Source organism: Notolepis coatsorum, assembly GCF_963971535.1.
Source record: "Notolepis coatsorum genome assembly, chromosome: 2".
Taxonomy (NCBI): Eukaryota; Metazoa; Chordata; class Actinopteri; order Aulopiformes; family Paralepididae; genus Notolepis; species Notolepis coatsorum.
The window spans coordinates 6,743,903-6,757,891 of NC_140166.1; the positions used below are offsets into that span (position 1 = coordinate 6,743,903).

General features: G+C 45.5%; 1 protein-coding gene across 3 annotated transcripts in view; it reads right to left on the minus strand.

Moving 5' to 3' along the window:
• The window catches only part of LOC311223915 (ubiquitin-associated protein 2-like), a 112,314-nt gene that overhangs the window by 49,315 nt on the left and 49,010 nt on the right, over positions 1 to 13,989 (minus strand). For all 3 annotated transcript variants that reach the window (XM_084308684.1, XM_084308683.1, XM_084308685.1), the window contains 3 exons: positions 6,395 to 6,650; positions 4,507 to 4,638; positions 2,961 to 3,097 (listed from right to left, as the gene is read on the minus strand). In XM_084308684.1, coding sequence (XP_084164810.1) covers positions 2,961 to 3,097; positions 4,507 to 4,638; positions 6,395 to 6,650 — 525 coding nt within the window. The remainder of the gene's footprint in view (positions 1 to 2,960; positions 3,098 to 4,506; positions 4,639 to 6,394; positions 6,651 to 13,989) is intronic.

Consider the following 13,989-nt stretch of genomic DNA (forward strand, 5'->3'; position numbering starts at 1 on the left):
CCGCCTTCTGTCTGGCCTGCAGTGCTGATCCTTCCGAGTGACTCCTCCTGCCCCCTCGGGGCATACGGCCCTGAGCTATTGTCTTGTATCTCACCCTGTATCCATACATTTGCAGTAGTTCTATCTATTACTCTATTTCACAATTTTCTTATATACTATGATTCTACTGTCACCATGTATGCATATGCTCACTACATGTATTTATTGCTCCATCTCCGCCCACTACAAACATGGGAACTCTCTAACCCCTGTCCCAACCCCCCCCCCCCCCCCCCATCTCTTTGAGTGCTTGTCTCGTAGTGCTGACCAAGGTGGTGGATGTCTCGGGGTCTTGGCCAAGATTGCAGTGACTGTTCTACGTGCACCACCGAGGCCATGGATCAGCTTCTTACAGTCTTCTGTCCGTGGTCTGTCAAAGTGGTTTGTGGTCTGTCAACGTGGTTTCATTGCTGGGTTAAGTACTTCTATTCTATTCACTTAATATGCTTACTTCATACATCTATTCTATTCACATATGCTTACCACTTGTATCTATTGCTATGTCCGCCCATTACAATCACACGAGCTGTCTAACGCCTGTCCCGTCTCCCCGTCTCCGGCTGTCTCGTAGTGATGACCGGAGTGTTGAACGTCCCGTGATTAAGACGGGGAGGACGCAACCCTCTTTGCGCCACCCCTGTGCCTCAAATAGATCCGCTATCAGCTCGTATCTTTAATCTTTCAAAATGTTCAGTTGCTATCGCTATCAGCTCTATCTTAAATTTTTCTAAATGTTCAGTTGCTATTGCATGCACTCATCTGTATTTCACTACACACGAGTGCATGCTTACCAACTGTCCGTCTGCAACACTACTATCACCAACATCTAAGAAGGGAGATCCCCCCCCTTGAATTGGCCCTTCTAAGGTTTCTCTCCTCCACATTGCCTGTGGTGCATTTTTTCCTATTGCTAGGTTTTAGTGAGTTTTCCCTTACCTTCGCGTGGGGTATGTCTGGGAGTGTTCGCATTGCATTCATTTATTTTGCATTTATTAAAAATTTGTTGGACCTTATGGTGTTCTTGTTTAGTTTTTTGACTTATTGTGATGTTTCTTCTTGACTTGTTTAAAGAAGATGTGTCCGGCCCATGGGGACATTAACGTGTGTTGTTGGGCCTTACAAATAAATTTGATTTGATCCATAGATGTACGACTTGGTCATAATAAGGTAATTTATAGGCCTGATATTCTATATTCTATAATCATATTTCAAATTGCATGTGTCCAGATGGCAGAATTCAGTACTGTATCTACAAAACCTCATGTTAATCATCTGCCCTTTATTCATTTGCTTAGATTTTTTGTACACGTGATCAAGAATGTGCTCTTTCTTTCTAAATCTTTTCACTTTTGGTCAATGTTAGAATGGTCTACAGTTATTCACCATCATAGATGGGATAATCCTTTGGTTCATTCCAATTTACTCAAGCAATCAATATTTGACACTGGGAATACAAGCACCCGGAGTGCTTATTAACCCATACAGTTCGATTTGGTGCGATATCTGCCATCACTCAGTACAATGGAGCATTTGGTTTCTCAAAGCACCAAAAAGAATATAAAAAAGTTGATAAATGACATGATAATCCAAGTGAATCTGGGTCAGTATCTCAAGAGTGTTCCAAGTTACATCACGTTGATCAGACCTCAACCTATTATAAACACAAGTCATCATCGACACTTCCGCTCAGCTGATATCTGGACAGATAAAAGTATTGGTGGAATGCTAACCAAGCTTAGGGAATAGCCGTATCGTTAGCCTAGCGTCATTCACTGGAATTCACATTAGGATCTAGCATCCCAATAGGCCACCTTGTTTATGGTTAAGGGCGCTTTCACATATAGTTTTGGTGGACTCTGTGCGGTTCTGGTGGTGAAGTTGCAACATTGTTGCATTCATCATTTGGTTCGTCTGCATTCACATTGCAATTTGTCAAGCGCACCAAACTTTCTGAACAATGTCACGCGGTCGAAAAGGGCGCTCGTCTATTGGACACAATGGAGAGTGGAAATCCCTCCCCTTCAGGAAAGTGAAATCCGCGAAAACACAAACAGCGCAACAAGCGTGATAGTAGCAGAGACGTGGCATTGATCCATCGTTCGATTATAACCCATTACCGCCATCCTCTCGCTAAACAACTTGTACACCTCGTTGTTTTTGTGAGTGCCCACAAGCAGCTGTTTTATTTGGTATTCTGCCCATATGTCGATCAGGGCTTTCACTTCATCATTCGCCCAAGTCTGTCCACGAGACATGTTTACAGTGTGCTTGTTTTGCAGTGAATGCCGCGCGCCGCGGTATTAATAATAATAATAAGCTGCAGTGTTTTTTTCTTCCTTCTACCCAAGATGCACAGTTTATCAGGAGACATGTTTACAGTGTGCTCGTTTTGCAGTGAATGCCGCGCGCCGCGGTAATAATAATAATAATAAGCTGCAGTGTTTTTTTCTTCCTTCTACCCAAGAGGCACAGTTTATCAGGTGACTTCCTATATTTGGTCCACGTTTGGTCCGATGAAGCGAACCAGAGTTTGCGTGTTTGGTCCGCACCAGAGTTCGACAGCGCATTCACACCACCCCAAAAAAGCGGACTATCGAATTCTGGTCCGATAGTCCGGACCAAACAGCTCTGGTGTGAAAGCACCCTTAGATTATATTGCAGTTTAAAAAGAATCATTAAAAAAAAAATACAATAGTAAAAAAGAGTCAAATAAAGTAGACTGAGTAAAATAGTGCAATGCAATAAAATAGAATACAGTACAATAAAATAGTTCTGAATTAGAACTTGTAATAAAAGTAATAAAAGAGTAAAATATAATGTACAGAGTAAAATAGTGCAATCTACAGTACAATCAGCAGCGGAGTGTATTAAAAGGCTATGGTGAAGAGGTAGGTTTTTAGCTTATTTAAAAAAAAATCTACCTTGGATGGGAGTGGGACCCTGCGTCTCTGGGTCTTCATCTGTCTCTGCGGGGGTTCAGAGATGGGGGGTTCCATGCCCAGCAGCTTCACTCCTGGGGGGGCTCCGTCTCTGCCGGAGGGGAGGGATGACTCATAGCCTGTGGGCGAAGAGGGGGCGTATTCAGCGTAAGTCCGTACACACAGACAAAGCTCATACCCGATCAACACATTGAACTCAATTCATTCCTTCACTGTAGTCAAATGATGCCGTCTTCTGAAACTGCTTCCTTTTTCTTTTAACAATAAAGTATTTTTTTATCCACTAATCAGCCTCCGCTCAACAACTATAGCACCCACTGTTACAACATTTCTAGGGGAAACACTGACTAACTAAATCACCATACACCATTTTGGTAGGCAGAAATGGGGTGTTTGCATAGCTCCTACCTTTCTTCTCACCTTTATGTCACCGTCCACAAGTTACCAAAGATGTCTCAACTAGCTAAATAAGCAACAGGGCATGCAGCACAATAATAATTTCACCTGCGATTGTGGGCGAAATCGTGATTTGAAATAGAAAGTGGATGAACGGCGCAGCCCTACCTGGAGGGGTGGGGACCATGGGGCTGTGGCCTACCTGGAGGGGTGGGGACCATGGGGCCGTGGGGCTGAGGCCTACCTGGAGGGGTGGGGACCATGGGGCCGTGGGGCTGAGGCCTACCTGGAGGGGTGGGGACCATGGGGCCGTGGGGCTGAGGCCTACCTGGAGGGGTGGGGACCATGGGGCCGTGGGGCTGAGGCCTACCTGGAGGGGTGGGGACCATGGGGCTGAGGCCTACCTGAAGGGGTGGGGACCATGGGGCTGAGGCCTACCTGGAGGGGTGGGGACCATGGGGCCGTGGCCTACCTGGAGGGGTGGGGACCATGGGGCTGAGGCCTACCTGGAGGGGTGGGGACCATGGGGCCGTGGGGCTGAGGCCTACCTGGAGGGGTGGGGACCATGGGGCCGTGGGGCCGTGGCCTACCTGGAGGGGTGGGGACCATGGGGCCGTGGGGCTGAGGCCTACCTGGAGGGGTGGGGACCATGGGGCCGAGGCCTACCTGGAGGGGTGGGGACCATGGGGCCGTGGGGCTGTGGCCTACCTGGAGGGGTGGGGACCATGGGGCCGAGGCCTACCTGGAGGGGTGGGGACCATGGGGCCGTGGCCTACCTGGAGGGGTGGGGACCATGGGGCTGAGGCCTACCTGGAGGGGTGGGGACCATGGGGCCGTGGCCTACCTGGAGGGGTGGGGACCATGGGGCTGAGGCCTACCTGGAGGGGTGGGGACCATGGGGCCGTGGCCTACCTGGAGGGGTGGGGACCATGGGGCCGTGAGGCTGTGGCCTACCTGGAGGGGTGGGGACCATGGGGCTGAGGCCTACCTGGAGGGGTGGGGACCATGGGACCATGGGGCCGAGGCCTACCTGGAGGGGTGGGGACCATGGGGCCGTGGCCTACCTGGAGGGGTGGGGACCATGGGGCTGAGGCCTACCTGGAGGGGTGGGGACCATGGGGCCGTGGCCTACCTGGAGGGGTGGGGACCATGGGGCCGTGAGGCTGAGGCTCCACGGCAGCAGGCAGACCGGACGACAGTTGATGCTGCCTCTGGACCAGCTGGCTCAGCACTGCCGACGGCTCCGGCTGCCTCTTCAGATCCACTGGACGACAACAAGAGACGCCGGTGATTACTGGACACGTTCACGTCATGAGCAACAGAAAACTCAGCCGAGAGTACAATGGCTGGCAGGGAGGGAGGGGGTCAGGATTTCAAAACAAAAAAAAGGCACAGGTGATCATGGAAAGCAAAACAAAAAAACAAATAGTGCTATAGATAACATTCAGCCACTAGATGTCGCACGAGAGCACCATCATTTTTATTTATTTTTATTTAACCAGGTCAGTTGAGAACTAATTCTTATTTTCAATGATGGCCTGGCGAGAGGACAAAAGGTCACTTTGAAGGGTAACAGGGAAAGGTATTAATAAAATCACAAGATGAATAAGCTAATCTCATTGTTCATCGGACTGTACTGCATAATAATGTAAAGTGTGATATCATACAGAAACCGTGAAAGGAATTTGAGTTAATATGTGGTTGTCGTCGTTCATTTAGATTACAGAATTGTGCACAACAGTTGTGCGATATCTGCAGTCACTCAGTACAATGGAGCACTTGGTTTCTCAAAAGAACAAAAAAATAAAGTGAGAAATGGCTTGATAATCCAAGTGAATCTGGGTCAGTGTCTCAGAGTGTTCCAAGTTACGTCACGTTGATCAGAACCTACTATAAACACAGTCATCATCGACACTTCCGCTCAGCTGATATATTGATATATATAAAAATATTAATAAGGAAAGAGACAGATGGTACATACATCAGAGGTAAGGGAGATAATTAAAACATGCATCAACAACCAAATAAAATTACAAAGGGGCATACATGAAGCAGAACAGTCAAATTACTGTTAAAAGGCTGGGTGACAGTTGCAGGTGAGATAGTGCTTAAAAGTAGTGAGGGGGATCAATTTGTCCATTTTCTTTTTTTATCTACTTTTTCTCCCCATTTTCTATTTTTCTCCCTTCCCCAATTTCGTATCGTCCAATTCTACCCTCCCCTGTCTCGAACGTTGTTAGGCCATGCCTCCCACAAGCCGGCTACAATGTGGACGAAGCCTTGCATCATGTGTCCCCTCCGGTACTCGAGGAGGCAGTCGTCGCATCTTTTCACCTGCACAGCGCGATCTCTCATCGGCGAGGGTCTGCGTGGGAGGGACACGCCGCCCCTGTCGCTTCCTGATTCTACTGTGCAGGCGCACCAACCGACCTGTAGGAGTCGCTGTCCACAACGTCCGATCCCCACCCACCCCCTAATACTGCCAATTGTATTAGTATGAACAACCAGCCAAGCTGGTAGCAACGCCGAGAGCTGGGCTCGAACCCAGCATCTCCTGCGTTGGTGGCGAGCGCCTTGCCAACTGCGCCACCTAGCCGCCCCAATTTGTCCATTTTCAAAGTCTATTGCATCTTGTTCCAACTGCTGGGAGTAATAATAATAAACTTTATTTGTATAGCACCTTTCATACAGAAACTGCAGCTCAAAGTGCTTCCCAACAGATTACTGATACCTGGGCTTTGGGTATCAGCTGCAAGTGTAGCTCCGATCCATTACTTTTAATGAGCAGTATAGACTTGGACAGTCATTTTGGGGTCATTGGACAAAAAATATATAGAGATATAATACTGTTTTCTCCATTAGAGGGAGTTAAGGTGTCAGAAATGCAGCAAATCAAGTCACTTGGCTTTGATTTCTGGCATGTTAGACTTGTTTATTGGTATCGTTTTTAGTATCAAGGACATTCTCGAATAGTGCATCCCAATGTGTGTGTGTGTGTGTATGTGTGTGTTCTGACTCACAGTGTGCTGCAGTAACAGGTTCATTCTCCACTCTCTGAGTCTTGACCTCGACAGAGGGGGCAGTGGAGATGGGGGCGGGGCTTGGAAGAGGGGGCGGGACCGCTTCCTTGGTAACACTGCTGCTGGTGGCGGCCAGCGTCTGATTGGCTCTCTGGCTGAGCCGCGGGCCGTTGAGTTGATCTGGTATCCTGATGTCAGAGGAGGGGATGGGCTTGGGCGCACCCAGTGAGCCAAAGCCAGCCCCCAAAACTGAAGACTGGAGGAGAGAGAGAAACCCACGGAGAGAGCAGAAAGGGACGAGATAATCTTGTTAACACTTTATTCAAGAGGTCCCTTGTTAACCTCTTAAGCCCGAGCTTATTAATAATAATACATCTATTTTATATAGTGCTTTTCTAGGTGCTCAAAGACGCTTTACATGGGTAGGAGACAAAACGATGGCAAAAAATTAAAATTAAAAATAAATAATACTAGGGGTGCACCGATGTATCGGTCGGGTATCGGTATCGGCCGATAAGTGCCTTGTTGACTGCAATCGGCCTATAAGCTTGAATGTGCCGATGGCAGTAGCCGATAAATTCAGTCGCGTCCTGCCAACGGCGCCGCCCCCAGTCCCCCACACACTCAAGCTACTGCATCAAAGTTACTACTAAATATTCAACATTCTCTTTTGAGACTCCGCTTCACTCTTATCATTTGGCACTAAAAGCTAAACATCGTCATGGATATGGCTGTCCGCAACATGTCATTAATTGTGTACGCGAGGTGGTCGCTCAGTGACGACGTTAACATGAGCTAGGTTAGCTAGCATGAGCTACCGGGAGATAGAAGACTAACGTTACTGGTGAAAATGTGATTTACGTTGGAATACTCCTTTGCCAACTTGCTGTACTTTGCTTGCAGGTCTGCAGCCATTATTGCTGGATTATGAATAGCCCCAACTTTAGCCAACGTAACATTATGGCTAAACCGTTAACGTTAGTTAACGCTAGCTTTCGGTTAGCTGTTCAATGTTATTAATAACACAACCAAGCGAACCCATCACAGCTCCCCGTCAACACCCCTCTCGGGAAGATGGCATTTAAGAAAGTATCTGCTGTTAAAATGACACAAACATTCGTTTTGTGGCATTAACGTTATATAGTTAGTGTTACACGTTCAATAACATAAGCATATTATTTACCCGAAGATAGCAAGCAAGGCATTACTCCGTTCATAGCTCAGTTCCATTCCGTTGCTCATTCCGTACCCAACTACCCATTCTGCAATCTGTTAATAAAGTTTTCAACCAGACAAATGTATAGAAAGGCTTGCTGCTCTCGCAAGCAGATCAATGGCGGCATGCCCAGAAGTAGAAAATGAATAAACGCTTGTTGATTGGTGGTAAGAACAGCAGGAGGTGGGTGCTAGCGGTGTGGCGTAATTGGCAGAATCAACTGTCAATCAAAATGGTTCTATTGCATTGGTTGAAAGCTCTGGTTGAGAGAATAGTATCCATCTGCAGGCCGCCAGACGATACTGCGAGAGGGATAGTGATACATGGCATGGTGGAATTAATACCATAAACATATTTCTTGATGTTTCCTTTTTTTAAGTAAGTAAAGAGGCCTACAAATACAAACATACAGTAGTTTCATTAAAAAAATATACATAAAAAAAAATTACAAATACTTATTTTTTGCCACAAGTATCGGTATCGGTATCGGCCGATTGTGTTAGTTGAACAATCGGTATCGGTATCGGTGGCCAATTTTCATATCAATGCATCCCTAAATAATACATGACAAAATAAAATAAAACTGACAGAATTAGATGTCAAAAGCAAGATTGAAAAGGTGGGTTTTGGGGCGGCTAGGTGGTGCAGTGGGCAAGGCGCTCACCACCAATGCAGGAGACGCTGGGTTCGAGCCCAGCTCTCCGAATTGCTATCAGCTTGGCTGGTCGTTCATACTAATACAATTGGCAGTATTAGGGGGTGGGAAGCTGATGGGTGGGGATCGGACGTTGTGGACAGCGACTCCTACAGGTCGGTTGGTGCGCCTGCGCAGCAGAATCAGGAAGCGACAGGGGCGGCTTGCCCTCCAAACGCAGACCCCCGACGCTGAGAGATCGCGCTGTGCAGGTGAAAAGATGAGACTGCTGCTTCGAGTACTGGAGGGGACACGTAATGTTAGTCCACATTGCAGCCGGCTTATGGGAGGCATGGCCTAACAGCGTGAGACAGGGGAGGGTAGAATTGGACGATACGAAATTGGGATGGGAGAAAAAAAAAGTGGGTTTTGAGGGCTGATTTAAAAGATGTCAGGGTGTTTGCATCATGGATATGGCTGGGGAGGGCATTGCAGAGGGAGGGGGCAGCAGCCCTGTCGCCCCAGGCCAGGAGCTTGGTCGTGGGAGGTGTTAGGAGGTTGGCATCAGCAGACCTAAGGCGACGGGTGGGCGTGTGATGGTGGAGGAGGTCGGACAGGTAGGGAGGGGCAAGGTTGTTGAGGTCTTTAACACTTTGAGTGCCAAAGATGAGAAATCGAATTTTTAATCGATATTTTTTTTATTAGCGATTTCCATTCATTTTTCATCAATCTAGCCTCACGTTACCATTGAGACTGGCTTTGAGCTCGAACAGGGAAAATACCGCCCCTATCGTCTCTCCGGATGGTATTGCACCCATTGGATTGGACTGAATGAAATGGGAAAAAAAGAATCCGGAATCCACATTTTACTTATCAGGCATGTAACCGAGACGATCCCATTCATAGCCCACCCTCAGAACAGCGTGGAATATGTGTGTCCAGTAGCCAGCATTGGATCAATAAACGCGATCGATATTTGGAATGGCGATCAGGTATTGGAATAATCTTTTTGGAGAACATCTGATCTGAGGTAAGGAATACATTTTACCAGTCTTGGGGTAATCAGAGTTTTTTTTCACCTATATCTCAGCGTGTCCCATATGTGTGTGTGTGTCAGCGTTTCCGTTAGCCGGTAATTACCGGTATTTGGCCGGCAAAATCTGTTGAAGTCCGACATATTTAATCTCTCCGGTCATAGTGTCCGGTGAAAATAGTTCCCTCTGGGCACAGTTTGATTATTTGAATTGTATTTGGATGGGCTGGAGTTGGGTGAACGAAACAATCATTGCGTTTGTTGTCGTTGCTTCGCTCAGCGAGAGCTTGCTGCTGGATTTGCGGAAGGCATGCAGCTGCAGACCCACATAACCCACCAGCTTTGCTGGCACAGTGCGGTCCCCAGACCTGGAAAGCTGCTCTGCGGGTCTGCAGCTGGATGCTTCTTGCAAACTAACTGCTGCCGGCTCGCGCTGATAACAGCTTTCATTGTTGGACCGGCTGCTTGGTGGAGCAACGATGAAACGAATGTAATGAATCGTTCGTCGCATGGGCTATTTAATTTTGGCCTGTTTTGGTACGGTTCGGGTGATCAAGTTGTGCTTGGAGGGAGTTGTTTTCACCGGACATTATGACCAGCACCAAGTCGTTGGGAGGTGGAGAAATACATCACGCAAACCCGGCCACGATAACGTTGCCGTCTCTCTCTGCAAAATTTCTCAGTTCTTCGCTTGATATAATTAATACAAATGTCCAATATAACGGAATTCGTTAGCTCATAAAAATGTGATTATAACAGACTGCTGTTTAGTGTCGGACCGACTGCCCACATACGCGGTCTATTTTATTTCAAGTCAGCAGCAGCACGGAGTATCGAGGGACTTATTTTATTTGGAATATATTAATGACTGTATACGCAAAAGTAGCCTAGTTTTAAATAATAATATTATAAATCTACATGCCTTGAGGATGACATTCTTTATATAGTCTGCCTATAAATTGTTTTAAAGCTCAATAAACTATGACCGGAATTAATCTCATTTGTCCGGTAGATTGAAATCTTGCAGGTCACGGAGACCGGCAACAATTTTTTCTAACGGAAACCCTGGTGTGTGTGTGTGTGTGCTGATCAGGAAATGGATAATCGATTTTTCAGCCTGCTTCTCTAGCGTGCATAAGTACACATATACTATCGATAATCTAGCGTTTATTTGAAAACGATAAATAGGCAGAAAAATGACAACGTGTTTTCCAGTAAAAAGCGATTCCTGCAGAATAAATTTTTTTCTTAAAGTTTAAAAAAACTAGCGTTTTTCAAAATGGTATAAAACGGAAATGTACACATTAAAAAACAATCAGTTTCGACAATGTTGACGGCAAACAAGTCATTGATAAGCGACGGGCGTATTAGACACAGCCATAATTTAAGATAGTTTATGCGTTCGCAAATGTGCTCGCCCTCTCATTGAATAGAGCGCTGGCACTCAAGCGCTAAATCGTGCGGCCCCTGCTGGCACTGAAAGTGTTAAATGTGATGAAAAGTATTTAAAATTGTATCCTGTATTTGATCGGAAGCCAATGGAGGTCGTGGAGGACAGGGGTGATGTGATCAGAGCGACGGGTGGAGGTGAGCATACGGGCAGCAGAGTTTGACATATTGGAGTTTATTGAGGATAGTGTTTGGTGAGCCATAGAGAATGCCGTTACAGTAATCCAGTCTTGATGAAATGAATGCATGAACCAGTGTTTCAGCAGCGGAGAGTGATAGGGAGGGGCGGAGACGAGCAATGTTCCGGAGGTGGTAGAAGGCCGTTTTGGTTATGTGGTTCACACATGGGGGAGGAAAGAAAGGGTTGAGTCCAGGATGATGCCAAGGTTACGGACGTGGGTGGAGGGGGTGACAATGGAACCATCAATATTTAGGGAGAAATCCTGGGTGTTGCTGGTGAGGGATTTTGGACCGATAATGATGATTTCTGATTTATTGCAGTTTAGTTTGAGAAAGTTATTTTGCATCCATGTTTTGATGTCTGTGAGGCAAGGTGGTGAGGGTGGAGAGAGTAGCTAGAGTGATAGTCTTGGTGGCGAGGTAGAGCCGAGTGTCGTCTGCATAACAATGGAAGCGGAGGCCATGTTGGCGGAGAATCAGACGAAGTGGAAGGATGTAGAGGATGAAGAGCAGCGGACCAAGTACTGAGCCTTGGGGGACACCATGAGTGATGGGGGCACTGGGGGATTTGCAATTGTTGATGGAGATGAATTGGTGCCTGTGTGAGAGGTATGATTGGAGCAAGGTGAGGGGGATTCCGGAGATGCCAACGGAGGACTGGAGACGAGTGATGAGGATGGGGTGACAAAACACATGGTGTCGGGTCTAAGAGGATGAGGATGGAGAGGGAACCAGAGTTGGTAGAGAGGAGTATGTCGTTGGTGACCTTTAGAAGAGCAGTTTCGGTGCTGTGTCTGGTGCGGAATCCGGATTGAAAGCTATCATAAAGGTTATTGTTGTCGAGGTAGGATTTTAATTGGGAGGCAATGGCTCGCTCAATGATTTTTGAGAGGAAGGGGAGGTTGGAAATGGGGCTGAAATTATCAAGGGTTTCAGGGTTGAGTCCGGTTTTTTTTTAGTAAGGGGGTGACAGAAGCAATTTCATTACTACTCGAGATGTTCCAACAAGCCATTATGAAAGGGAGTTTTAATAGAGACATAAGTATAGCAATTATCACACTGATACAGAAAAAAGGAAAGGATGGAAACATCTGTGCTAACTATCGTCCATTGTCCCTTCTTAATGGAGACTTAAAATTATATGCCAAGGTCCTCGCACGACGTCTAGAGACGATACTGCCAATATTGGTCCACCCAGACCAAACTGGATTTGTTAAACAAAGATTTGCATCAGATAATTTAAGACGACTGTTACACATTATTGACAAAGCTCCAAAAATATCACCATGTGCAGTGTTGTCCCTTGACGCCGAAAAGGCCTTCGATAGGCTGGAATGAGAGTACTTATGGCACACCATGAAGAATATGGCATTTGGAGACACATTTATAAATATGCTCAAAATCTTATATCATAATCCAACGGCCATGGTTATCACATCCAATCAGTGTTCCACACCCTTCCCTATCAGACGTAGCGTCAGGCAGGGTTGCCCCGCCTCCGCATTATTATTTGCGTTATCTCTTGAACCCTTGGCCCAAAAAATTAGAAATTGTGCCGAAATAAAACCCATAATAGTAAATAACACCTACCATAAAATTTGTCTGTACGCAGACGATCTGTTATTATTTCTTGACAATACACCACGGTCCCTACCTGTAGTCCTAGACACTATTAAACATTTTAGTTTTATTTCAGGCTACAAGATCAACTTGAATAAATCAATTTTACTTCCCCTAAATACAGCAGCAAGTAGTCCCCAACTACATACAGAAATACCAGTGGGCTCTGGTTTCAGATATTTAGGTATAGATATATACACATCCATTGACAAAATTGTGTCAAAAAATTACAAGAGCCTTAAGAAGGTAATATCTGACGAGTTAAACCGTTGGTCACTATTACTAATCCCATTTTCAGTCAGGCTTTCAGTAGTCAAGACCCACATTCTCCCTAAGATCAATTTTCTGGTAAGCATGATTCATTTACCGCCACCTCCAGGATTTTGGGAGAAGCTACAGGGACTAGTATTCAAATTTATATGGCGTGAACAACATCCACGAATCAGCAATTCCACACTCCAAAACAGTAGGAAAGCAGGAGGGCTATCTGTTCCTAATTTTGAACAGTACTATTTTTCTTTTATGCTCAGACCGTTGCCAAGATGGTTCAATAATGATTCTGACATACCATGGGTGAATATGGAGAGGCACATTGTATCTCCATATACATTCAAAGATATACTATTTTCTGGTCTATCCCCAAGCTTTTGCCGTACTAAATTCGGCCCAATTATAGCACATTCAATTTACGTCTGGAAATATATTGCCGAAACGGGACAGTGGAACACAAAATGGCACATAGATACCCCTATTTTTGATAACAACTTCTTACTGTTGGGAGGGGAACCAGTTACATTTCCCAATTGGCAAAGACAAGGTATTCACAAACTATCTGACATATACAGTGAATACGGTCTCAGATCATTTCAAGAGCTCAAACAAATCTATAATGTCCCTAGTACATCCTTCTTTTTTTATTTACAGTTACGCACTGCAATGCGCACTTATGGTGTCCCATGGAATCAGCCTTTACCAGGTCACCCTTTAATGAATATAGTGAATGGCATAAATGTTAAAAATGGTTTTGTTTCTGGGTTATATAATAAAATACAAGGAAAACTAAACAGAACTACAGGTAATACCACTGTCTGGAACATAGATTTAAAGAATTACAATGCCTGCATAAATTGGCAGAATGTATGGGATAATATTCCACTAACCTCTCGTAATTATAATAACCAATTAACTCATTACAAAATGATACAAAGATTTTATCTGTCACCCAGGAAACTCTGTCAAATAAAAATATTACAAAGTCCTCTATGTGCTTTATGTCCGCAAAAAGTTATAGGAACATACATACATATGATGTGGGAATGTCCAGGAGTACTCGCTTTTTGGGCCAAGGTTGCATTATTTCTCACTAATATAACAGAGATAAACATACCTTGTTTGCCACACACTTTATTATTAAATGATGATTCATCTCTAAAATTAACACCTCACAAAAAGAGAGTGTTTCT